This window comes from Natator depressus, chromosome 5 (genome assembly GCF_965152275.1).
Source record: "Natator depressus isolate rNatDep1 chromosome 5, rNatDep2.hap1, whole genome shotgun sequence".
NCBI classification, from domain to species: domain Eukaryota; kingdom Metazoa; phylum Chordata; order Testudines; family Cheloniidae; genus Natator; species Natator depressus.
The window spans coordinates 25,852,975-25,879,695 of NC_134238.1; the positions used below are offsets into that span (position 1 = coordinate 25,852,975).

At 43.4% G+C, this 26,721-nt stretch overlaps 1 protein-coding gene across 1 annotated transcript in view; it reads right to left on the reverse strand.

The window, feature by feature from the left end:
* CPLANE1 (ciliogenesis and planar polarity effector complex subunit 1) overlaps positions 1–26,721 on the reverse strand; it is a 183,830-nt gene that overhangs the window by 103,984 nt on the left and 53,125 nt on the right. The window contains exons 15-24 of the mRNA XM_074952488.1: positions 26,045–26,209; positions 24,931–25,104; positions 22,337–22,565; positions 21,851–21,990; positions 19,316–19,533; positions 18,865–19,029; positions 17,719–17,857; positions 13,545–13,654; positions 959–1,120; positions 690–798 (exon numbers count right to left, since the gene is read on the reverse strand). Of these exons, the coding sequence (XP_074808589.1) occupies positions 690–798; positions 959–1,120; positions 13,545–13,654; positions 17,719–17,857; positions 18,865–19,029; positions 19,316–19,533; positions 21,851–21,990; positions 22,337–22,565; positions 24,931–25,104; positions 26,045–26,209 (1,611 nt within the window). The remainder of the gene's footprint in view (positions 1–689; positions 799–958; positions 1,121–13,544; positions 13,655–17,718; positions 17,858–18,864; positions 19,030–19,315; positions 19,534–21,850; positions 21,991–22,336; positions 22,566–24,930; positions 25,105–26,044; positions 26,210–26,721) is intronic.

The window sequence follows — 26,721 nt, forward strand, 5'->3', positions numbered from 1 at the left end:
GCTAACACTGCTCCCACTGAAGTTGATAGGAGTTTTACCATTGACTTCAGTGGGAGAAAAGTCAAACCAACACTGAGCTCTTTTGAAAATCCCAGCCTGAACTTGATTTGTTGGCAAGAACACTACAGTTCTTATTTCAAAAGCACCATGATATCCATAGCTACTACCTAGACAAAAGCCAATAATTCAATGTCTCACCTAAAGAAATGTTACCAGTATTCAGAGTAACAGCCATGTTAGTCTGTATTCGCAAAAAGAAAAGGAGGACTTGTGGCACCTTAGAGACTAACCAATTTATTTGAGCATGAGCTTTCGTGAGCTACAGCTCACTTCATCGGATGCATACTGTGGAAATTGCAGAAGACATTATATACACAGACACCATGAAACAATACCTCCTCCCACCCCACTCTCCTGCTGGTAATAGCTATTACCAGCAGGAGAGTGGGGTGGGAGGAGGTATTGTTTCATGGTGTCTGTGTATATAATGTCTTCTGCAATTTCCACAGTATGCATCCGATGAAGTGAGCTGTAGCTCACGAAAGCTCATGCTCAAATAAATTGGTTAGTCTCTAAGGTGCCACAAGTCCTCCTTTTCTTTTTACCAGTATTATTGTTCATAAGAAAACCCAAAAAGCAATGAAGTCATTAAGCCCGTTTTATATTCCCTGAGGAAGAATGTACATTACCTCTGACAATACAGTGTCTAAGTCGCTGCTGAAGAGCATGATATTTATCCCTTAATGGAACTCTTACATCTTCAGAATTAGGAAATGCTTTCACCAAAATTTCTGCCACCTGTACAAAATATATCAGTTTCAGAGTTAATTTTGATGGAAAAAAGTTATAGTAAAACTCCCAACAAAATTTGTATTATTCAGAGCTCTAAAAATAACATTTGGAAGAAAGCTAAAACCACAAAAGATATTGAGAATGACAAGGTTTTAGCTTCTTTTACCTTTCTGATTGGTGGTAATTCTCCAACAAGGCTCAGAATTATATCTTGAACAAGTTCTTCGACATTCATAAATCTAGCAAAAGGGAGCATTCGACAAGCCCATTCCACTGCATTGAGACAATGCTCAACTATAGAGGCATCATACCCAGCCTTCTTGCAGTCCTAAAAAATAAATGGTCAAATATATATTAATTGATATACATGAAAAATTCCAGCTAGACTATATACTTACTGGCAATTTTCATGATTTAATCTGGTCCTCAGCTCCAGTGAGGGAGCGGGGTTGGGGCTTGCCCCGTTCCACACAACTCCCAGAAAGCAGCCCGCATGACCCTCCCTCTGGCTCCTACGTAGTACACAGAGGCGTGGCCAGACAGCTCTGCGCACTGCCCCGTCCACAGGCGCCACCCCCGAGCTCCCATTGGCTGTAGTTCCTGGCCAATGGGAGCTGCAGGGGAGGCACCTGAGGATGGGGCAGTGGGCAGAGCCCCCTGGCCATGCTTCTGAGCTGGAGGGGGGGACATGCTTCTGGGAGCTGCTTGCAGTAAGAGCCACCCAGAGCCCCCCCACCCCACCCCAATCCCCTGCCACAGCCCTGATCCCCCTCCTGCCCTCCAAACCCCTTATCCCCAGCCCCACCCCAGAGCCCTCATCCCCCCGGCACCCCAACCCGGAGCCCCCTCCCACACCCTGAACTCCTCATTTCTGGCCCCACCCCAGAGCCCGCACCCCCAGCCGGAGCACTCACCCCCACCCCCAATTTCGTGAGCATTTATGGCCTGCCATGCAATTTCCATACCCCGATGTGGCCCTCAGGCCAAAAAGTTTGCCCACCCCATCCTAGTTTCTTTGAGCATTAAGACCTAACCTATATTAATTTCATGTACCAGATTAGCTTCATGGACTGGTAAAACAAGGAATTTTCGATATTTTTCAACCCATCTGTGATATACATGTTTAATGAGTTCATTAAATATAGGTAATAAAAAAGCATGGAATGTATTATTGTAATTGCTACAAAAATGCAGAAAATGCTATATTTCTTGTGATGTATGTCTCTAATTCAAATTAAAAATAAACTAAGGTCCCAGGAAAAATAACATTACTAACATTTTTAAAGATGTACAGCATAATAGACATGGACAGCATTATTCATTGGTAACATATATTAATAGTATAATTACAGCAAGATGTCTCATGAGATTACAGTATCTTAGAGTAACATTTTGTACTACTGAGTGAAATGGAGTTCTTTCAAGAGGTCATAAAAAGTGTATAACAAATCTCCAGAGATCATTTTATGGGAGGTTACATACTTTAGAGTAACTGGAGTTTTTTCAGATGAGTGGTCCCTGTCTATAGCCCACGGTGGATGCACATGCGCTTCATGCACCTGACACTGAAAGATTCTTAGTAGCAAGGTCTATTGGTCTGTACCCCTCTCCTCCTCATACTCCAAAGAAAGGGCATAAGGGACGTCATGAACCGATTGCTTTTCCAGTTACTTTTCTACCATGAACAGCCCTAGGATAAGACTCCACCGCATAGGGGAAGAAGGGAGGGTGGATAGAAGGTCATAGTTCGGGACCACACATCTCAAAGAACTCCAGTTACTGTAAGGTAAGTAATCTTTCTTTCTTTGAATGATGGTTCCTATGAGTATTCCACTGTGAGTGACTCCCAAGCAGGATTCATTGAAAAGGTTGACGCAAGAACCCTGGCTGTATCACTGACTGGAGGACTGCTCTGCCAAAGTATACATCAGCTGAAGAAGCTTGCATCAGAGCATAATGTCTCGTGAAAGTCTGAACAGAGCCCCACTCTACAGATTTCCAGGAGAGGAACATCTCATAGCGAGGCTACCAATGCAGACTGGGCTCTCGTCAATTGGCCCCCAACATCTTGTCTGGTAGGAGTCACCATTAATTCATAACACAGCAAGATGCAGCCCAAAATTTGGAAAGTCGCTCAGAAGAAATCACTTCCCCTCACATATGTTCCATAAAGGATACAAATAATGTAGATAATTTCATAAAGGGTTTAGTCCTTTGTAGGCTCGACAAACAACTAGAGTGTGCAGCTGCCTATCTCAGTGGTGGCATATGGCTTTGGGAAGAAGACAAGTAAGTGAATGGCCTTTTTTAGGTGGAATTCTGAGACTACTTTAGGGGTGAATTTTGAAAGTAATCTCAGGAAAACTTTGCTTTTGTGGAAGATAGTGTAAAATGAATTGGCCATGGAGGCCCCCAGCTATCTACTCCTCTAGCTGATGGGATGGTAACCAGAAAGGCAATCTTCATTAGAGGTGGACTAAGAAACAAAGTTAAGTGTCTCTGTATGCTGATAGGACTTGACTGAGGTCCCATGTTGGGGTAGACTTCATTATCAGAGGAAAGGTTCTACTGTTACTGTCATGCTACCCCAAATGACTCATAGCCATGAGTGCCAACCTCAGGACAGACTGTCAAAAAGCAGGGCAGATATCCCAAACTGGTTGTATGTTCTATAATTAGATCTCATCAACCCAGTAACAAATGTGAACTCCTGAAGCACTATAACAATCCTACCGTGGAGTCACAGACAGCCCTCTTGGACATTCCAATCTATCTTGCCACCGAGGCAAACCGGACTAAGTGATAAACGCTTACTTGCACCAAAGATCACAAAATATTCAGGTTGCTCCCAGTCCCAAGAAACTTACACCAAGTCAATATGTAACCCAGATCTCACACCGAAGACAATGCTTATACCCAAATCCTACAGTAAACTAACTAAGGATTTATTAACTAGGGGAAAAGAGAGATATTTACAGGTTAAAGAAGGCAACACATATACACAAATGAGTTACAGCCTATGGTTCCAAAAGGTGACAGAGCTGTAGGAAATCATCAGCATTGAATATCTTTTAGGGCTAACCCAGGTTGACCCTAGCGATCTCTGCTTCTGTTTTGTAGTTCCACCCCTGTGAGAGTCCAAACAGCCAAAGAGCAAAGTTTCTCTTTGTCAGGTATTTTTATTCCCTCCATCCCAGAGTCCAAACTGATGGGATAAGCTCAGGAGTAGGTCTCTCCTTCCCAGAGGGAGTTAGAAATGCATTCAACAGGGCCTCTGTCCTTTGATGCTATACAATTCCTTATTTGCCTTCAATGGGCTATCTTGTATTCAGGACAAGCACTTTTTCTTAATTAATGTTTCTTTTCCTGTTTGGTGAGTTATGCAATTACAGAAGTATACAATGCAAACACTCAATATAACTTTATACATTAGGCTTTAGAGGTTATAAGACCAATACATGCAGCATCCTACAAGCATTTCATACAGACTAAACACATTCTTATCAACTTAACATCTAATATCTATTTCGATAATGCACACAGCTAAGCAAGACTGGTTTCCAGCTATGCATTTGTAAGTGTTCAGTCAGGCCTGAGGCCTTGGCATGAGCTGGCACCTGGTCTGTCGGCATCACAGACACCTTTTAGAAAATGTACTGTACACAGAATGGGTGAAGATCAAGTGGTTGGTTACAGGCACTGATAACTGCTAAATCCACCCATAGGGAACAAAAAGATAGTTGTGAAATCTTTAAGGAAAAAGTCCAAAATGACAGGGATGCCGATATCCTGATGACATCTAACGCCGTTGGAATCAGACAGAAAACCTTTTTCATTTTGCTGTGTGGCACTTCTTTATGGAATTCTTCCTGTTGGGTTGAGTTTTTCATGTGTGGATGCCACATGGTGTTGGTGGCCTGTGATATACAGGAGGTCAGACTAGATCTGGTACTCCCTTCTGGCCTTCTACTCTGTGACTCAATTATTGTTAAGTATGGATTGTGCTGCTTCCCAGAATGTCTTTTCTAGGTTGGTCATCCACCGAAATAGCAGACTGCGATGTGGAGAGATGCCAGATCGGGATGTCTGATCTTGCCTCTGTCCTGCGGTCAACAGGTCCAGGAAGAGCAGGATATGGATGCCCAGGCATGCCGATATCTATAAAACGCTTGGAAACCACAACTGTCTGCACCATCCAGGAGCAATCGGGCTCACCAACACTCCCTCCCTCTTGCTTGATCTTCCTCAGAACCTGAGCTAAAAGCAGAATGGGTGGAAAGGCGTATGTCATTTGCATCAATCATAGAACTAGAAATGCGGCCCCTCTGGAGCCCTGACCTTGAGTCCCCCGGAGCAGTCATTTGTTCATTTCTTGCTCTCTTGTGGGAAGAGTCTCTCCAGCCCTCTCAAGAATCTGACCGTTATGTAATGGGAGAACACCGTCTGTCCATGGATCAGCGAGTGAAAAGCAGAGATGGCCGCAAGATGCATTGTTATGGAAGAGTGTGTGCCCGGCACTGGTTCCTCAAATGGAGCAGGTAGTCCAGCTCCTGTAAGGAGAAACACGAGGGAGAGATGCCCCATTTGGATGCCCAGCGGGAAAACCTTGTCCACTTGGCCAGGTAAGTCAGTCTAGTTGAGGGCTTCCTACTTTCCAGGAGAACCTTTGGACTCCTTCCAAACAGGTCCACTCCTCCAGGTTCAGTCACGCAGCATCCATGCCGAGAGGTGGAGGGACCCAAGATTAGGGTGTAAGAGCCGACCATGGTCCTGCAATAGCCGGTCTGGTTGGTTGGGCAGAGTCCAGAGAGGGGCCGCTGACAGGCTCACGAGTGTGCCAAATCAATGCTGGCAAGGCCACGCCAGAGTGATCATAACCTATGCCTGGTCCCTCTTGATCTTTGCCAGTGCCCTGCCAATGAGTGGAATCAGAGGGAATGCATACATCAGGCTCCCTGACCACGACTGGAGGACGGGATCGGAGAGGGAGTCTTTGCTCAGACCCTGTTAGAGAACAAAATCGGTGGCATTTCCTGTTCTGTCTTGCAGCGAACAGGTCCACTTAGGGAGTTCCCCATCTTTGGAAGATCATGCAGGCTACCTCTGCATGGAGCGACCACTTGTGGTGAGAGAAGTCCCTGCTGAGCTGGTCTGCCAGCGTATTCCTGATGCCAGGAAGGTGACAATCTTCCAGGTAGATTTCGTAGCTGATGCAGAAGTCCCACAGATGGAGGACCTCCTTACAGAGAGCCAACGAGCATGCGCCCCCTTGCCTATTGATGAAGAACATCGAGGCTGTGTTGTCCGTCATGACTCGTACCACCTTGCCAGACTGGTGAAGCAAGACTCCACATGCCAGCCGGACTGCTCCAAGCTCTTTGATGTTTATGTCTAACCACTCCTCCTCCGGGGACCACATCCTCTGTGTCTAGAGGTTGCGGAGATGTGCCTCCCAGCTGAGGTCCAAAGTGTCCAACACCAATTAGATGGAGTGAGGAGGGCTGTCAAATGGAATTCCTTCCGGGACTGTCCTGCAGTAGGTCCATCATCTCAGCGAGGTACGTATCGCCTGAGGAATGGTAACGATCTTTTCCAGGGGGTCTCTGGACTGGGAATAAACTGTCGCCAGCCATTGTTGCAGGGGCTGCATCCGGAGCCTGGCATGGCGGACCACGTAAGTGCATGCTTCCACGTGGCCCAGAAGACGTAGACAGACAGAACGCGGAGACATCTGCAATGAGGTTTGCCATCGTGTGGAACCTTTCCAGCAGCAAGAACACTCTGTAGCAGGTAGAGTCAAGGACTGCTCCGATGAACTCTATCCCCTGCACTGGCACCAATGTCGACTTTTTGTCATTCACCAGTAGGCCCAGAGAGCGGCACATGGCTTGAAGCACCGCAACATCCCTTCAGACTTGAGACCAGGAGCCGCCCTTGATGAGCCAGTCATCGAGGTACAGGTAGATCTGGATATGCCAGCGCCTGAGGTAAACTGCTGCCACTGACATGCACTTGGTAAACACCCTCAGTGCTGTTGCCAGGCCGAACGGGAGGACCATAAACTGGCAGTGGTGAGGTCCCACCGTAAACCGAAGGAAGCGTCTATGCCCTTGAAATATCGCTATCTGGAAGTACACGTCCTTCGAGTCGAAGGCGGCATACCAGTCTCCTGAATCCAGGGAGGGGATAACAGAAGCCAGAGACCATGTGGAACTTTAGCTTCTGTAGGTACTTGTTGAGGTCTCGCAGGTCCAGGATGGGCCGTAGACTGCCCTTGGCTTTTGGGTTTAAAAAATACCGGGAATAGAACCCCTTGTTCCTGTACTCCAGAGGAACTTCTTTCACCTCACCCAGCTGTAGTAACCCCTTTACCTCCTGCGCAAGGAGAATCTCGTGAGAGGGGTCACTGAAGAGGGAGGGGAAGGCAGGTGGGAAGTTTTTAAGGTTTTAGAGGTTTTTAAGGTCAGGCTTGACAAAGCCCTGGCTGGGATGATTTAGTGGGAGATTGGTCCTGCGTCGAGCAGGGGTTTGGACTAGATGACCTCCTGAAGTCCCTTCCAACCCTGATATTCTAGGATTCTATGAAGGGGGGGTAGAAAGGAACTGGAGGGTATAACCCTTTTCCACTGTGTTGAGGACTCAGCAGTCCGAAGTTATAGCAGTTCATGTTGGAAGGAAAGGCAGTCAGAGAATACTGGGAAAGATGGATCTGGGGAATAGTCTGATAGGTCACTCTCGGGCACACCCTCAAAATGACTGTTTGGCCCCCTGCTTATTTCGGGTCGAGCCCGACTGGGCAGAGGGTGGAGGCGGGTGGCGCTTGTAACCCTTGGCTCGTGTATGGGGCTGGTCCTGCCGAGGCTGGCTCCCCTGGCCTTGAGGCTGCTGCGGTTTGAACCACTTATGCACCAGGGCTGGGACGTAGAGACCCAAGGTTTTCAGGGTGGAGCGGGAGTCCTTGAGGCCATGCAACTTGCTGTCTGCTCCACAAATAAGGCCCTGCCGTCGAAGGGCAGGACCTGCAATGATGGTTGGCCTCAGGGGACAACCCAGAGAGGAGCAGCCCAGAGACTCGCCACATGTGTACGGGGAGACTTTGGCAAACCAGTAAAGTGCCTGAAGCCACTATGGCTTATTGCTAAAAGCAGCCAAGTCAGCAGGCTGTAAATTAGCCATTCAGCACTCTCAGTTTGACCAAGGCAGGAGTTTTGGGTGCCACAGAAAGGGCAGCTTGAGCCCGCGTCCTTCCTCATAAGAATTGTGTTGAAGTGGCTGATACATGCATTTTCGAAGAGCAGGATGTGCCCCAGGAATGTCTATTGGGGCCTCAAGCCTGCAAACTCTGAAAAAAACCCACACCTGGTTAATCGATAATCAGAAGGAAACTCTTGCTTGACTACTGAAACTGCTTACTTAACAAGTTTTCTTTAAGGGACATGTCATTCTATTACTAATGTATAAATAAGGGGGAAAATTTTGAGGTAGTTGGACTCTTTTTGGACTCTCCCTATGGATAGATCTTGCAGTCCCCACCGGCAGGCGTAAGATTTGGCCACCGGAAGCCTGCCGCTGTGCCACTCGAGAGCCACACTCAGCTTTGGTAATTATCAAGGGTTGGGGGTGTTTTACTAACCTTTTGCGGACATGTGTTAGTGCTTGAGACTAAGTAAAGTTTAGCTTTAAGTGAAAGCACTCTTGCGTTGTCCTGTTTGTGCCAGCCATCTATTGGTCGGACGGCCATGTCTCCCCAATTTATTTCCTGACACCACCTCGCACAGAGTAAAAGTTAGCAAGAGCTTTGGGTTGAAAGAACCCCGGGTAACACATAGAAATAGTGGAAGCCATGGTGCGAGCAGCAGCATCTGACATTACCTGGAGGGCCATCCTGGCTGCAGTCGTACCCTTATCAAGGATCGCTCGTAACAACTTCTTGGAAGCCTTGGGGAGCAACCCTTCAAACTTGGCCATGGCTTGCCACATACTAAAGTCATATTGGCCAAGGAGGGCTTGGTGGTTGGCCACTCTCAGCTGAAGGCTGGAAGACTAATAAACCTTACATCCAAAGAGATCCAGCCTCCTCAAATCCTTATTTTTGGGGGTGACCCCAGGTTGACCTTGCCTCTCCTTGTGGTTAACCACCTCAACCACAAGGGAATTGGGGGCTGAGTGAGTATAAGTACTCATGCCCTTTGGTTGGCACAAAGTACTCATGTTTGGCCCTTTTAGAGATAGGGCCAGGGAAGAGGGGGTCTGCCACAGGGCCTTAGTGATCTTGGAAACCCCTTCATGAAGGGGTAGAGCCACCCGGGCAGGAGTCGAGGAACAGAGGACGTCAAACAGAGTCAAAGGCTCCTCCGATTGCTCTGCCTGAAGCCCCAGGTTAGAAGCAACCCTCTTCAAAAGTTCCTGGTGCGCTTTGGCATCATCCTAAGGAATTGGGTGAGTGGGCCCCCACAATAGCCTCATCCGGTGACGATGAGGACGATGCCGGTGCCGTGGGAAACTCCATGTCCACTGGTGGTCTAGCAGCTTCCTCCCCTGGGTCCTCCTGGACCCGTGGGGTCTTACCCTCCAAAGCTTCGAATATGGGAGAGGGATGGGATATCAAGGCCACTGGCCTCTCCAAGGCTCCCAACACTGATCAGGCAGCCTGAGAAGGGTAGGTGAATCCCCAAGGGTTCCCCAGATACCATGGTGCCAGCCACTGCGCTTGGGGCCATGGGACAGGTTTCAGTGCCGATAATGTAGTCGGCACCGCTGATACCGGGGCCTGTCCTGCAGTCAGGGAACCTCACTCCAAGCGGGAGCTACCAGCGGAGCAGTCAGTCGATCCCGGGCAACCAGGATCGGGCTGAACTGTGGCTCTTGTCCAACTGGTGCTGATCACTGCATCCTGAGGCCGACCTGTCTGAGCGAGACTGTCTTGGTTGGGAGCGTTGGGAGCCTGTCTTGGAGACTGACAGCGTTCAGTGGCTACCCAGCGATCTGCATCGGATACCCAGCAATCCGCGTCAGATACCCAGCAATCCACACCTCACACTACTCAACCAATTCCGGGACATCGAACGGGACTGGGAGCTACTACAGGCTGGTTGCCAGGAGGATTGTCCTGAGCAGGACGACCTCTTTCTTGGAGACAGGCGATGATGACCCAATGATCAGCAGTCTCTGGTGCCCGATCAGTCCCAGGACCGATCCCGGGCTCTTGAAGACTGTCGGAGCCAGTCCCGGAGTTCATGCAGGGCGGTGTATGCCTTAGAGGGTCTGCGCCAATCTACTATCAAGGTACGCCTCGAGTCCCACAATCGGTGCCCCCGGTGCAGAGACTCAAGAGGGCTCCGCCGAGCCTGCCTCTCGAGTCCTGAAGCGTGATGGCTTTGGGTGGGTGAACAGTGGCGGGAAGTCCCTCTCGATGGGAATTGGTACCACTGAAGTGGGGACACACGCATAGGTCTCAACATGGGTTTTCCCAGAGACCGGGGTACCACGAGAGCCAGCGTGGGCAGCACCGGGAGCATCAAGATTGCTTGAGCTGCTCAAAGAGCTTCGGGCGTCGATGGCACCTGAAGCTGGCTAGGGCCTGCACCACTATCTGGGGTCGCAGGCAAAGCCTGGGATGGGCTGCACCACTCGACTTGAGCTGGGGCCCGACTTCCCAAAGAGGGTGTTGAGCTGCCTGGCACAAGTCGTGGCTCATCCCCAGCCCTCTCCATTCCCTTACAGGAAGCAGATCTTCCTCTCCTGGTCTTTTTCAACTTCTTCCCCGGAACCGTGGAGAGAGACTGGTGCCAGCTTGCGCAGAGCTCGGTGCCAAGTCGGACCGCTGCTATGGTACTGGAGTGAGTGTCAACTCCATTAGGAGCACTTTCAGATGGATATTGTGCTCCTTCTTCATCCTAGGTTTAAAGAACTTGCAGATATGGCACTTACGTGCCCTTCGCCTAAGCAGCTTAAGCATCTGGTATGTGGATTGCTGACAGGCATAAGCCGTTTGCAGCCATCGCAGAGGTTAGAGCCTGGGGACGGGGGCATGCCCCATTCCCCAAATGAGTCCTGTTTGGGATTAAGTAAAAGTTGAGAACTACTAAGGGTAATTAAGAAACTACTAACTATATACAACTATACTGCAGGTTTTCAAAGTTCACAAGAACAGAAAACAAAACAACGTTAGCCGAAGCAGCAGACGTTCCACCACGGTCACTGGTGGCAAGAAGGAACTGAGGGTGCGGGGAGCCGGCGGTGCCCCTTATACCATGCCATATGGGCACTACTCCAGGAGGCACCAGAGCCAGTCCCCTATGGATACTGCTCAGGGAAAAACTTCTGGCATCAGTTCATGTGGCGAGGACACGCACCTAATATGGAATGGACATGAGCAAGCACTCGAAGAAGACTCTTCTGTGTGCAGGATGCACAGCTACATGCAAATAAGCGTCCTTCAAATGGAGAGATGTGTACCAATTGCTTTTGTTCAAAAATGAGGGAATTATGGAGGTCGGGGCAATCATCCTGAACATTAAGTTTAGGATGAAGATGTTCATCCATCTGAGATCCAGAGTGGGTCTTCATCCTTCTTTTTGGGGAGAGTGAGGAAGCTTTTCAAGTAAAGTAATTTTCCCTTCTGTTGAGGAGGTATGGGTTCTATTGCCCGCAGATGCAACAATGAATCTACCTCCTGATAGAGCATTCTTTTGTGAGAGGGGTCCCTGAAGAGGGACAGCGGGGGGGTGGGGAGAGGCGGCTCTTGAAGGGGCAGGGAAAATAATTCCATGGTGTAACCACTAGTGCTAATTTCCAGAGCCCATTTGTCTGTTAAGATGTCAGGCTTGTGAAAAGTAGGCTAGGAGACCACCAAATTGGGTACCAGATGGATATGGTAGAGGGACTGATTCGCAGTTCTCTAAGGTCCTATCAAACGTGTTTTCTTGTGGGATGCTGGGGTTGGAAGGATGACGGGAGAGGGGTTGTGGGGGATGTTATGCTTGCTACGCTGCACCCTCTGCTGCTTGCTGGGTGGCTCATAACCCCTCTAATGATAAAAGGATTGAGGAGCTGATCATTGCTTGTGGGGCTGAGATCTGTGGTGTTTCATCATTGGCACTGGAGTGTAGATGCCCAGTGAGCAGAGGGCTGCCCTTTAGTCCTTTAAGGAACGTAATGACTCCTGTCTTTTCACTAAAAGAATTGTTTCCTTCAAAGTGCAAATCTTTTGCCATGGATTACACTTCTCTGGGAAATCCAGAGGACTGGAGCCAGAACGCCAAACATACAATCATAGAAGTCATCACCAAGTGGGAGGCTGGATCCACTGCATTGACTAAGGCCTGGAGGGACAATCTGGCTAGCAATTTACCCTCCTCAATGAGTGCTTTGAATTGGAGCCTATCCTCTTGTGGGAGTTTGAGAGTGAATTCCACTAACTTAGTAGAATTAATAAAATCATATTTTGACATTAATACTTGATAGTTTGTAATGCAGAATGGTTAGCTGTCACATTTTTTCTCTCCTGAAGAGATCTAAACATTTAGTTTTCTTATTGGAGGTGGCGGATCTAGGCTGTTGTCTCCTTCTTTCAGTGACAGTTTGAACTACTAATGAATTAAGAGCAGGATGCATAAATAAAACATTCTGCTCCTTTAGTTGGCATGAAGTATTTCTTCTCCATTCTTTTCGGAATGGGGGCATAAGTGACTGGAGTCTGCCAGACGGTCTCGGCCAGTTCTAAGATAGCTTCATTAATGGGAAGTGCCACCTTACTGGGACCAATGCTCTGGAGAATGTCCAGAGGTTTATGAGGTGTCCTTTACCTCCTTCAGGGAGTGTGTCAGCAATCCTCCAGTGCAGGTCTTGAAACTGCCCATAGTCATCAGGAAGTAAAGGTGAGGCTGGTGTGACCACTTCATCTGGGGATAATGATGGACCATTGGAGCTGGTGGTTCTGCCTGATCCAGTTCTTCCGATTCCTCCATTAGTTCTTAAGGAAGTTCAAAATCCTCTTTGCAAGGGTAGGCTTGTCTGGATTGACTGTGTAGATTCAGGATATTGTCTGTATGGGTCCCCTGGACCCTCCAGTAAGGCCCTAATGGAAATTAAGGCAGTCCTCATGGAGTAGTAAGGTACTCTTGATCCAAAGATGCATAATCTCTTTTAGGGGATTTGGACAATGCCCAAGAGACTCTGGATGTTCTGTCTGGGCTGACCCCTTGTCTTGATGTGTGTGGTGACACTTTCCCACTAACATCTGACTCAGAGGAGGTGGCAGCTTCAAATTCCATGAAAAATGCTGTCAATATGTGGGGGCCTTGTTATTCCCTGGCTGGTATAGGATACAGGTGAGCAACTCCCCTTTCTTATGAACTCTGGACCAATGGTTGGGGTAGGAGAAGACCCCCCCACACCCAGCTCCTAACTACTAAAAACTACACAAGTATAAAAATGGCCTAAAACTATTCTATAACAACTATTTACATAAAATTACAGTTAGATCTAGAAAAATCTAGATAATGCTGAGGATACTGAAGAGGCTCCATCTCAGACCATGGTTAGTGGAGAGGCAGTTGGTCTGCACCACCCCCTGTGCTCCCGGTTCAGATCATGATGAGGAAAAGGGTTGCAGGCGTAGACCAATGGACACTGCTTCTGGTCTCAGGCACAGGGAGAACATGTGCACCCAAGGTAGAATACACATAGGGACCATTTCTCAAAGAACTGTATCCTCTTGCAGTAAACCTTTACTGTAATGCCACTATTACCTTTTGATTACCCACACTTTCTCTTGCAGTTTGGTAGCATCTGCAACTGTCAGACAACCTTTCACGAACATGAAGCATCCAACACAATGCACATAATTCTCTGAAGCAACCTACAAGAGAAATAACACAATATAACTTGTTACTTAAAGGTGAAATAAAGGAACAACTTGTTAATTAAAATGTTCAACTACAGGTAGCAGTAACTTAGAGGAAAGGTTTTAATTCTTGATTTTTCAAGAATGACCAGTAGTCAGATTTCTGTAGGCACCCTTTGTAGCAATGAGTTTTAATATCTCAGTTAGATCTATAAAGACATATGTTCAACATCTTGGAATAGAACTTTCGGCCAGATTTTCTTCTATACTGAAACAGATTCAGGACAAGTGAGCTTGAGGAGGACCATCAGGGTGCAATTACATGTACATTTCCCTGATCCTCAAGCTATTACAATCACAGCCCTGACCCTGATTCAGGTTAAGGCTGCCTAGTGGACGCTCTAATTTAAAACTGCCGGTTATAGTCAGTCACTAACGGAACACATTAGTTGTATATTGTCACTCTGCTCCCCTTCCCAGCCCTCTCCACTCCCTCTTAATGCCCCACTTTTTCCTCAGTAAGTCCTCTATGTTGGGAAGTTGACACAGGAGATTTACTTCTAGCATGAATGTGCCCCATGTGCTTAAGCTCAGATTTTTTTTGGCTAGCAGAATCTGCTGGGTACGTGCCTATGCCCTAAGTGTCCTCACACACCCACAAATGAGGGCATAAAGGGAAGAACAGGCCCAAGTGTCCCTCGGTTCCTTTACCAATACAAAATGCAGGAGTTATAGGACTCTGCAGTAGCAGGGAAGGAGGATGGGTTGCAGAATACATACAAACAATGCATTTCAAAGAACCACAGTTACTGCAGAGTAAATTAGTTTGAGTGATTGTCCACATGTAGTCCACTTCTGGTGACCTGCAGCATAAGGGGTGGGTGGTTGGTGTTTATTTCAACAGTGACTTTAGCACAGGTCTGCCAAATCAGACCTTGATGCCTCTACAAGGGAGTAATGTTGTGTAAACTTATGTGCTGAACCCCACATAGATGCCCTACAGATCTCAGAAACTGACACGTTTCTTAAAATAACCACAGTAGCTGGCTGGGTACTGATGGTGCTGGCTCTAATCTTTACCAGTGGATCTACATTGCTAATTCGTAGCATATTCTGATGCAATTGCAAATCAAGTTATCTAACTTCTCGGTTGATACTGCCTGACTCATCATCATATCTGCAAAAGTTCCAAATAATCTTGGGAAATTCCTGAACATTTTAGTCCTCTATAGATAGAATGATACCCTAAGCATATCCAAGGTGTGCAGCCTGGCTTTCCCTTAGTTGGAGTTGGGTTTAGGAAAAAGGAAGATTACTTGATTTAGATGGAAGTCCAAGATTATTTTTGGCAAGAATTTAGGGCGAGGCCTAAGGAGCACCTTGTCCTTATGAAATATAGCATGCAGTGGATCAGCCTGAAGGGCCTGTATTTCTCCTCTCTCTTGGGGAGATGGGGTATAGTCTATCACGTTTTGACAATTCTAAACTATCAGTCCTCTCAGTATTGGAAGAAATCTCAGGTATGTCCTGTGAGATGGATGGATTGTTATGTGAAAATAAAAAACTTGGAGTTTGAGAGCCGTAAACTAGTCATGGGAAGCCAAGGAGAGGACTAGAGAGGCCAGTGCTTTATCATCCTGAACTTGAAGTGGTAGATGAAGGCATTTAGCAGCCTCAAGTCTAAAACCAGTGCCAGCCTTGCCCCACCATGTTCTTTAGATTTAGACAGTTACAGCAGTTCTTTGGATCTAAGAAAATTATGAGTACTAGAATCATTATCTGAAACATAAAGGATCACGAGATCGGGACCTTGGAGAGCAGCTAGGTGATGCTCCAAGGCGGAAGAAGAGCATGAGTATTCCTCTTCTAGACGTGGAGCTATGTTAACTGGAGTTTCAGGAAGAGTCACAGTCTCTGCCCTGACCAGCACCAATGAAATGCTGAGTATTATAACATTATCTGCTATCAGTATGACGGAGGATAATTTCACCACAGCGATGATTTGGGCTGAGTTGAAATCATAAGATTGCTCAGAACCATAGAAGTTTTCAGTACCAGAAATGATGGTACTGTGGGAGGACTAATTGAGGCTATCAGTACTGGTAATTAGAACTTCAGTACCAAGGGAATGGTATTGTGCAAGCACAATTACTGGTGCTTCTGAGGGTGTCAGTGGGACCCATTCTGGGCCTTGAACTACCTTTTAAAGAGGCAGGATGAGATTTCTGCCTTTTCACACTAGGACCACTTTCTTCTTGCTAACTCTCTTGGTTTTACTAGTCTCAGTCTCTTAGGATTATGTCTACACAGCAGATGGGAGATGTGATTCCCAGCTCAGGTAGATGTACATGTGCTAGCTCTTCTCAAGCCAGTGCTCTAAAATAGCAGTGTAGTTGCAGCGGCATAGGTAGCAGCATGGGTTAGTCACCTGGGTACAACCCTGTCTGAGGTCCTAGGTGTGTACTCAGATGGCTACCCTGAGCCGCTGCAGCCACACTGCTATTTTTAGCATGCTAGTTCAAGCAGAGCTTGCGCGTGTACATTTACCAGAGCTGGGAATCACACCTCCCAGCTGTTGTGTAGACATACACTTACACGCATAAGTTGAGGGCTGTGCCTGAGTTTGCATTCAATAAATGGACAATCTGCAAATGGCACATTTATCAGGAATGTGCACCTTACTGATGTGCCATTAAACAGCTTCACCGCATCACAAGAAGGGCAGGTCTTGAAACTAGGAGACTTCAGTTCAGTCATAAGGGCTAGTTACCAAATTACCCCAAAAAAATTGCCTTTTTTTTTTTAAAGGGGAAAAAACCCCTAACAACTAACCAACACTAAACTAACACTAACTACCAACTAATATTTATATACAAGGGAGAAATTAGCTGCTCGGTGTCTAAGCCGCTAGGGTTCCAGCTCACTGCCCTTGGCAGTAAGAAGGAACTGAGGGATGGTTGGGCCTGCTCCGTTTTTTATGCCCTCAGTTGGGAGCAAGTGGACACTCTGGGCACAGTGTGGCCCCAACAGACACAACTGGCCAAAAGAATCTGAACTTGAGTGCATGTGCACCAGAAGTGCAATACATATGGACAAGCACTTGTAAAATTAGGATTGAGAATCTAGCCTTTCAATTTTGCCAAAAGAATGTGTCAACAATTATTCACAAGTTAATATAAGATTCTTCTTTATAGGGTCAGATTCTCATTTCACTTGTCTCGTAGCAAAACGTAGATCAAGGAAAACAAAGATCTTGGCATCTTTGTATTCACATAGTAAAATTTCCTAATCAGTTGGAATCTTTGAGGAGAGAGATTGTAAGTGTTAAAGAATTGGGAGCGCTCTAACATAGATCAGCTTGCTTCGAAAGAATTAATGTCATCACCACCAATTCCGATTATTTTCACATTAATTTGCCCCAATTTATTGTCTATGGATTTCTTTATATTATACTACATTTGGTTTTCAGTAGCACAGATCACCCTTGACCAAGTTTTCTCACATTTTTATACACTTAAAGAAGTCTCTAACATAAGATCTGTTCTAGTAATTTGACATTATGAAATTTTTTAATCTTCAAGTTAGTACATTCTCTGAATAATATGAGAAAAAGGCCATCTCTCCCGCCCCCCCAAAATAATCACAACTAAACACAGAAATTGGAATAAGAGCTGCAAAGCAGTATAGCCCAGTATACACGTCAGTCTCTAGAATTTTAGTTAAAAAAATTAAAATAAATGGACATTACTAATTAATTTGTAGTCTTTAAAAAACAAGCATGATTAACTCATTTTCTAAAAAATTGTAAATATATAATTACAACCTATATTTTAATATACTAATATTTTAAAATTATACAGAAATATAAATATCCTTCTGAATTATCAAAAACTGCACAAATTTTGAAAGATTCATAACAGACAGCACTGCAGAAGACACTGTATCTTGACATACTTTCAACCAAATGCAAAAATAAATAAATAAAGCCTACCTAGAGAGTGCCCTTGCACATGCGACTTCTCATCCCTTGCTCTATTTTCCAACCATAAGTTACTTATTCAATTTTATTATACACATACCTATTGTTTTACAAGAAATATCATCAAAGCAATGGTCTCCAGAAGATGCAGGTCTAAAGAATATTGTACTAAATTTGGAATAATGAAGCAAAGTTTTAGGAAATGAACTTAATGAAGGAAGAGTGCCTTTCATTCGAATCTATAGGCAGGAAAAGAAAACAAAAATGTTATAAACTGAGAGCAATTTTATTTGTGACAATTTAGAAATTAGCAAATTACCTTTGTAAGTGCTTACTAGTTAAAAATTTTATTATTCAGTTCATCTGTAGGTGAAAATCCTAATGAAATCAACTGAAGTTTTTCATATCAGAATTGAATGGCCCCTTTAACTTACTGACAGAATATTGCCATAATCAATTATATTTCCAAAGGCCTGCTTTCTATTTCCTGTAATGCAATGGACCTGAAACCCAGGTTAATTTTTTTTAAAAGGAATTTTAAAGGAATTTTTTTAAGGAATTTTTAATTTATTTATTTTTTTAAATTTTCATCTAATACATGTACAAGCTATGACAACTATAATGCTCTATTTAATATGATAGAGTGAATTACCAGGGTGATCGAACTTTAGTATAACTACTGTATAAAACAGCTAAGAAAAACCTGAGTTTCTCTGTTTCAAAATCTTTATCATTATATTATAAGGCTTAATTTTAAGTCAATGAAATCTAAATAGTTGAGATTAAAAGTCTTATTACATGTGTACTTTGTGCTCTAGATGGCTGAAAATTTGCAGCCAGTTGCCAATCAATTATTGTGGGGAACTTCTACGGCCTGTTATTATGGAAATCAGATTAGATTATCATAAAGGTCCTTTCTGGCCTTGGAAACTATATGAATCCATAAGGTGTTAATAATCATTTCTAAAGCCCCAAGTGGTCTGGAACCGAATGGTCACTTCTTTCCCACCTCCAGTAATAGCACTAGTTATTTGTGAGGCCAAAACCTTGGACCTCCCCACTTGTTTAGGCTCCAGTTTCCTCTGGAGTAAACTATGAGAAGAATATAGACAGCTGCTATCTGAGACTGAGACTTTTATCAGACTAGGAAGGAATTAAAGTGGATATGGGTACCTCCCTCAAAAGAGTCACCCTCTAATATTTACTATAGATAATGGAGTTAAAATTAAACAAGTTTATTATTTACCTTTTGCATTACTTTTCTTGCCCATTTCAGTTGTACAATATACCACTGTGCCACAGGGCAGGAACAACGAGCAGCCCGGAAGAGCAGCATAATTCGCTGAAGGACCCCAGACACCTTCTGACGATAATCTCTCTCAATTTTTAAAGGAGAGTCATTGTAGTCTTTCTGAGAAATACAAAGTTTAAGTACAAGACAATAAGCCCAATAGTTTGGGAGGACATAAAGAATGAAGGAATTGAGCTACACATGAAATATCTACTCTTCAGAACATTTCTCTTTGTCTTAAGAGCAGAGATTCCACTAAGTAGAAGGAAAAACTGAAAGGAGCTTTTCAAAGAGGCTTCTTGCTATTAGGGTGCCACACAAGTAATTGGCTGAAGATTTTTTGGAAGAAAAACTGAATTAGAAGGTTCAAACTAACATTCATGCAACTTCTACTAAATACGCTTACTTCACTGAGAGAAGCTGGTTGAGGACAGTATAATGGTGGTGCAGGAAGATATAGCCCATCAGGCACTAAACCACAAAATTTTCTGCTGAGGTCCTTGGCAGAGTCTATCAAAAGTTGAAATGTGTCTGAGAGAATGTCTGCATCTGCCATAACAGCTGCTTTCAGTATTTCTTGCACTGAACCAAACAGAACATTTGCATCTTCCTCTTCAATGGGATCTAAAAAATACCAAGAATTTAAACTGATATGGTAAATGCATCAATTGATGCAATGCTTTCTTCTGAAATTAATAAGTAGCATTACTGTATTTTACATTCATTTTTCCAGAATTTATGAATAACTCTATTTACTTTCTTTAATATAACATTTGAAAAAGTGAATAAATGTAGAGTTAAAAAAATTGCTTCTAATGCTTAATAATTAACTTTGGTTGTTTTTTGCTATTCAACGTCTCCCACAAACCTGGATGTCTGGACTGCTCTCCTTTCTCTGCAGCTCATGGAGGTGGATCAGTGTTTTAGTGCTGAGATGCTGGCAGACCAAGTGCCAAGTCTTACCAAGGCTGGAGGCATCAGCTGAGCACTGACAAATTCATAGCTGGAAACCAGACCAGCTCATCTGTATGCTAGTAGTGTTTAAGATAGATGTTAGACTTGTAAGGATGTGTTTAGACTCTATAAGATGCTTGGTTTCAGAGTAGCAGCCGTGTTAGTCTGTATCCGCAAAAAGAAAAGGAGTACTTGTGGCACCTTAGAGACTAACAAATTTATTAGAGCATAAGCTTGCATGAGCTACAGCTCACTTCATTGGATGCTTGTAACTTGCTGCATGCATTAATCTTAACTTGCAATGTCCGTATCCCATGTTGTAAGGTAACATGTAAATTTCGCTTTACAATTATAAAAATGTCTGCTCTGAACTTCTGAATTGTCAGGAAGAGTGGTACCCCCTGCCCACCAAGGAGGACTATCAAAACTAAGTGAGCCATTGTGAAGCAACAAGATTTAAAAAATGGGTTAATAGCCCTTTCACACCCATAAAGGTGCAAGGAAGCTTGTCCTATATCAACTTGAATTCTGAAAGAGGAAAATATAGATAGGTGACATGAAAACTTTTAATTTCTTTGCTGTTTGGACTCTCACAGGGCTGGAGCTAGGAACCAAAACCAGAGATCCCCAGGGTCAACCTGGGTTAGCCTTAAAAGACATTCAGTGCTGACAATTTACTACAGCTCCGTCACCTTTTTGAACCATAGACTATAACTCGTGTGTGTATATGTTGCCTGATTTAACCTTTATTTAAACTCTCTCATTTCTTTTTCCTAACTAATTAATACTTGTAGCCAGTCCTGCAGTAAACTAAGTGTTGTTTTTGTTGTGAGATCTGAGGTACAAATTGACATGGGGTAAGTGACTGGTCTCTTGGGACTGGGAGCAATCTGAATATTGTGTGATTTTTGCTGTGAATGACCATTTATCATTAAGCTTGCCTGGGGTGGCAAGAAAGACTGGAGTGTCCAAGGGGACAGTCCGTGACTTCATGTTAAGACTATTATAGTACTTCAGGAGTTCACATTTGTAACTGGGCTGCTGAAATCTAATGACAGAACATAGCACCAGTTTGAGATGTCCGCCCTACTTTTCAACAGTCTGCCCTAAGGTTGGCACTCATGGTCGTGAACCACTCCAAACAGCGTGATAATGGCTAAAACAAAGAATACCATAAATCACAAATGCAAACAACGCCTTGAAATATGGACTTCAAAGAGCAGAGCAGAATAAGGGATACGGATAATTTTACTACGAGATTTTCTGGGACATTAAACCAAGGGCAGTCTGATCTGGCTATGGGAGCCAACTTTGGCGTACTGCAGAAAGATGACATTTTTTGTCTTGCTATAGGCCGAAGTAATACTTCCGTGTTCTGCAACTCTAGTGCCATTGCAATGATGTTTTCTATACTGTTCATACATTCACATTTATTTCAATGTGTCTTATTTTTATTATGCTCTAAATATGTACATTTGCCAATAAAGTATTTTATAGTCAAACCAAACTGAAGTGACTATCTGATATGTCTAGATCTTCCTCCCAAAACAAGAAGGAAGATATAGGCCATCTTGGGCATGGGAAAAGCCAAAAGACCAACAGGATACTATACAGTGTTGTTGTAGCCTTGTTGGTCCCAGGATATTAGAGACACAAATGGGTGAGGCAGTATCTTTTATTGGACCAACATCTGTTGGTGACAGAGAAACTTTTGAGAGCTTACAGAGACCTGAAAAAGAACTCTGTGTAAGCTCGAAAGCTTGTCTCTCTCACCAACAGATATTGGTCCAATAAAAGATATTACCTCACACACCCCGTCTCTCTATAGGATTCTAGGCACTTACAGTAGCTATCTGCGTATGTGGTGATAATAACTGTATCTTCATAATTCTAAAGACATTTATTTTTAAAGTGAACACCTAGGATTTGTGGAATCAACTGGAATAAAGTTGATAGTAAATAGGATGAAACTATATTTTAAATGTACCTGTAAACTGTTTATATTTAGTGCTTCCTTCGTTTGATGTTTCAAAACTGACTGGCTGTCCCAAGAAAGACTGCAGTTTTTCCTGAAAAATTTGTGTTGGAGTCAAGTTCAAAGGCAGATGCAATTCCGTTTTCTCTGACCTGAAAGCATATCAAGAAATTATTAATTAATGACAAAGTAAAAACAAAAACAAAACAAAACAAAAAATTTGTGGAGAAACCAAGGAAATTCTGTGGAAACATCTTTCCTTTTTCTGAATAAAAAACAAAAACAAAAACAAAAAAACCTTACATAGATAAAATTATTAATCTGAGGCACACTGGCTAAAATGCACATCTATTTAAATCTTGTATCTATTAACCTGGAAGTGTCTTAGGGGAAGGACACTACCTTCTCTGCTAAGTAAAATACTTGATAATACATGATACTATATAATAATGCATGATGATAATTCTGAGTTCCCTTATTTGAAAAAGCATAACTCACCTTAAGAAGTCACCACCACTTTGACAGTACAGATTATAGGCCACACCTATTGAAACAGACATTTTCCAGTCTCCAAGTTTGTGTGCTAGCCACACAGCCTCTGGAATCAGTCCACCAACAAAGAGCAAGTCAAGAGCATATTCAGCTGTCCATACAGAAGAAAGTTTCTGGTCTCTAACAGCACTGGCGACCACAGAGTGCTGTAGTGAAACAACTCGAGGGAACCGGTCTATGAAAGAAAAATATGTTTTTAATAATGTTAATTACATACCCTGCAGGTTAGTTAAAATAAATTCAGAGTTTTTAGTTTATAGTGTGGCATTTGATCACACCACCTTGTTGTGTAACTGATTTTTTATTACCTTTATAACATGGTATATGATTTTTAAAAGAATAATATGGGGAAGATCCTCAGCTGGGGAAAGTTGTCATAGCTCCATTAAACTCAGAACTATGACAATTTTCACAAGCTGAGGATCTGCCCCCACAGGCTTTTCTCTATTATCAAGTATCCTCTCCCTGTCTAGCACTTACAGATGGACAGAACAAGTTGCCTCTTAACCTTCTCTTTGCTGAGCTAAATTCAGTGCCCCAAATCATTTTAACAGAGAGTTCAGATTGACTAACCGTGTCTTGTACCCTTCCAGAATGTCGAGTGCACGTATACTTAAGCCTCTAAAAACAAGAAAATAACTTAAGATACACACCACCCCTATCCCTGCAACTTTTACTCTATTCCCTAGAGTAGACAAGAGCCATTGGGGATATACGGAAAGTACATTTCAGCAAGGGGTGCCCTATAACGAGCAGGCATAAGGAATGACTATGTTAATAAGTCATTTTATTTGGTGTAAAGTGTCCCATCGAATTGTATTCTCTCATTCATTTCCATAGATTCCAACTGCTCTTCACTGTGCGAGACACAGCTGTATTGACTGGTGCAAGGATTACTTGCTGTAGGTTGCCATAGCTCACTCTGTGAGATGAAGAGAGGTATATCTGCACCCAAAAGGTATCATGCACTGCTTATTTCTGTGCTGAGTTAAGTGGATTGTGCAAGCCACAAGTCTAGTCTTGCCATGGAGATTTGTAGCATAAGAGAAAGGGGCTCCGCACAACCCGCAGCAGCAGGGGAAGACTGCAGAAGTAGAAAGTTGCCCATTAATCTTAATTGGGTGTTTCCAGTCAAGGTGTTCAGAACACCATGTGGAGGTGAATACAGACTGACTCAACCTGACAGGTGTGAAGTGATCCATTCACCTTGTGGGGGTGCTCTTCTCTCCACTCTCCCAAAGTCTACCCCAGCCTCTGTTGTGGAGTACCTATTTTCAAGACAAGGCATGTGAGCTTTACAGCAATGTGAATATAAAAATCAGCTCCTTATTGTGAGGGATGTGTCTGAGGAACTAACCCCCTGACGAAATGACTCCAAAAGTAGCACCAAGAAGCATACCCCTGCAAATGTCATGGCAAACCAATACTTTAAATAATCTCACTATGCACATGACTGAGTATTTTTAAAATTACAAGCTCATAACACAAGGAGCACATGGTATGATTACATTACCCTAATGTTGCTTACTACATCTTCCCTTTAGTTAATTAAAACTATTTTCCTTGACAATACTTCCAAAGTGAAAACAGAGAATGCATGTGGATGTTAGAGCACTTTGAAATATCAGGTCTTAAACCAGAAACTCTACTCTCAGGGCAAAACTTCCAAAAGAAACCCTTGCAGAATGCAGGCAGAGAGTACCTAATGTGCAAACACACATTCCCAGAAAGCTGCTAAGAGCAGGACTAAAACTCACCCTAGAAGGTGCTGCTTGGATTTAATGGCCACAGCATGTCAGCTTGAGTCAGCCAGTTACTCTAATGTCAGGCTGCTTGGAACACCACAGCTTGCAACAGAGCCCCAGTCCTTTCGCACAGGCACAAATTATTTTCTCAAGCCACACTGTAGATTCAATTTATATTCTGAATAAACTTTAATATACTGCTTCTTTCCCCAAAAGGGTAGTGTGTATCAGACAATAGCTGAGATTTATCCTGATTGGGGGATATCAAATTGAGGAGGGGTAGAACCAGAGTTTGAGCCCCAGATGTGTGTAAAAAAAGGCATTGTAAGAACTGTAAAATTTTGATGTCACATTATTATAGTTTTTAGGGAGGGCTGTATCTTGGGAATCCCTTGTTCAAACAACCTCAAATTTGGATCACTAACTACTCTGGATACCCATGAGGCACAGCAATTTGCAAAACAATCCAAGTAAGTATATGGATTATAGACTGAGAATACTCTGTACTATACTTTTTAACTATGACATGAAAGCTTAAATATTTAAACATGAAAATATTCTCAGCAATTACCACAGCTACAAAATATTTGTTTTGCTGGCACAAAAAATATTTGCAAAAATATCTTAAAATCAAGTATAATTTCATCCTTAATACTAGTAATTATAAAAAATAAAAATCACATATCTAAAAATACTTACCCTTTTAAAGTTAGGCAACATTGACCCATAAATAAAAACATAAATCATAACACTGAATCAGAGCCAGTTAAAATATTTTTTTGTTTAACAGAATACCTTGGTTGATGTGAAGTGGAGGTAGAATATCAACTTTATGTGGGGGAAGTATATAAAGCAGCTGATTAGTAAAGTAGGCAGCCATGAATCGTGCCATGGAACGTATTACTGCCACTGCAGCTTCAGGATGAACATCTCTTAACATCCAAAGTTCATATTGAGAATGTTCAGCATCTAAGAGAGAGATATCTAATTAAAATGTTTTTGACAATAACAAAAAAATTGTTATAAAAATGTAGCGCTAGAACTGTTTAATTATAGCCAACACAACTGTTTGTATTGAATAAACAAACTGTGGCCCTACTCATTTCCCGACAGCATTCCTGAGCCTTTTAAAACAGAAAACATAGAAGCCTCTTACTACTAATGACTAGTTAGTAACAATTCCCTTTGAAGATTTCTTACAACTATAAACTATAGATGGGCCCAAACCACTAAGTTTACATCTGGGACTGACTCTGAACTTTCCCAAAGTTTTGGTTATTCAGATCTAGGGCTCTGATTCAGCCCTTTATAAAGCAAGGGGCTTAGTCACAAAATTTTTATCCATATAAGAATACAAAACGTTTCCAAAGTCTGTGTGTTTGGATTTAGGATTGTGACCAACTCCGATCTATTACATTACACACACACACACACACACAGAGTCCACTAAAGTCAAAAGAAATCTTCCCACAAACTTCTGTGATTTGGATCAGGCTCTAAAAAAAGGAACTTAATCAACTCACACGCAAACTATAAAATTATACAATTAAAGCTGTCTTCCAAACACTCATCTAATTATTACAGACTAGACAAATGTTCTGCAGTCAAATATTTTTAAGAGACAGAAATACTGATTCAGAAGCGGGGCATTAAGGAATTAGAGGCTGAAGAATGGAAATAATTAAGAAACTCTCAGCTTCTGTCAGAGTTACACAGAAAACCCATTTTCCACCCCTGAAGAAAAAAAAAGATGTATTCTGTCTGCAGGGAGCTCTTAGAATTTTTTGAAGGGAATCATGGAGTCAAGTTCTTACAGGGGCATACAAGTTAGACACCAGGTTATCTAAAGAATATAAACATACATTAGTAAACGGATCAGATTTTTTTTTTAAACATGTGATAAACATACCAGAAAAATCTTCTCTCTGCCTTACAGACAGCCGAGATCGTCTTAGTATCTCTCTCACAAGATGATCGCTCAGCCCCTGAGCCTCACTTAAGTTGTAGTGATACAGGTGGCAATATAATATAGCAAGATAATACCTAGTTTGAAGAAACTGTGTCCTCTTTTCTCCTACATTATAAAAGGAAACAAATGCAGAATTGTATATTCAAAAGCAAAGGAAGAAAAATATAGGTTCAAAGAGTCAGTCACACACACACACACACTCCCAGAGAGGGAGTTGCAGCTGTAATCCAGGATGCAGAAAAACAAATGAGCATAAAAAAAGACGCAGAAAGGCTCAACATAGCAGATGCCCCTCACCTGAAATTGCCTCTGTGTAAACGTGATACACCTAAGGATCCATAAGTTATAGAGGGAGCAGAACTGGAGGGCAGACATTCTAGAAGATGAGATCCTATTGCAAACCAGTGCATTATCAGTCAGAAATCTGCATGGGAGTTAATTCTCCTCCTTGAAGTTGCCAGTGGGAGTCACAAATAAAATGTAGTACTGTTGCCAAAAAAAGTGATCATCATTCTGGGGTATATTAGCAGGAGTGTTGTAAACACGACTTGACAAGTAATTCTTCCATTCTACCAGCACTGACAAAGCATCAGTTAGAGTAGTGTGCCCAGTTCTGG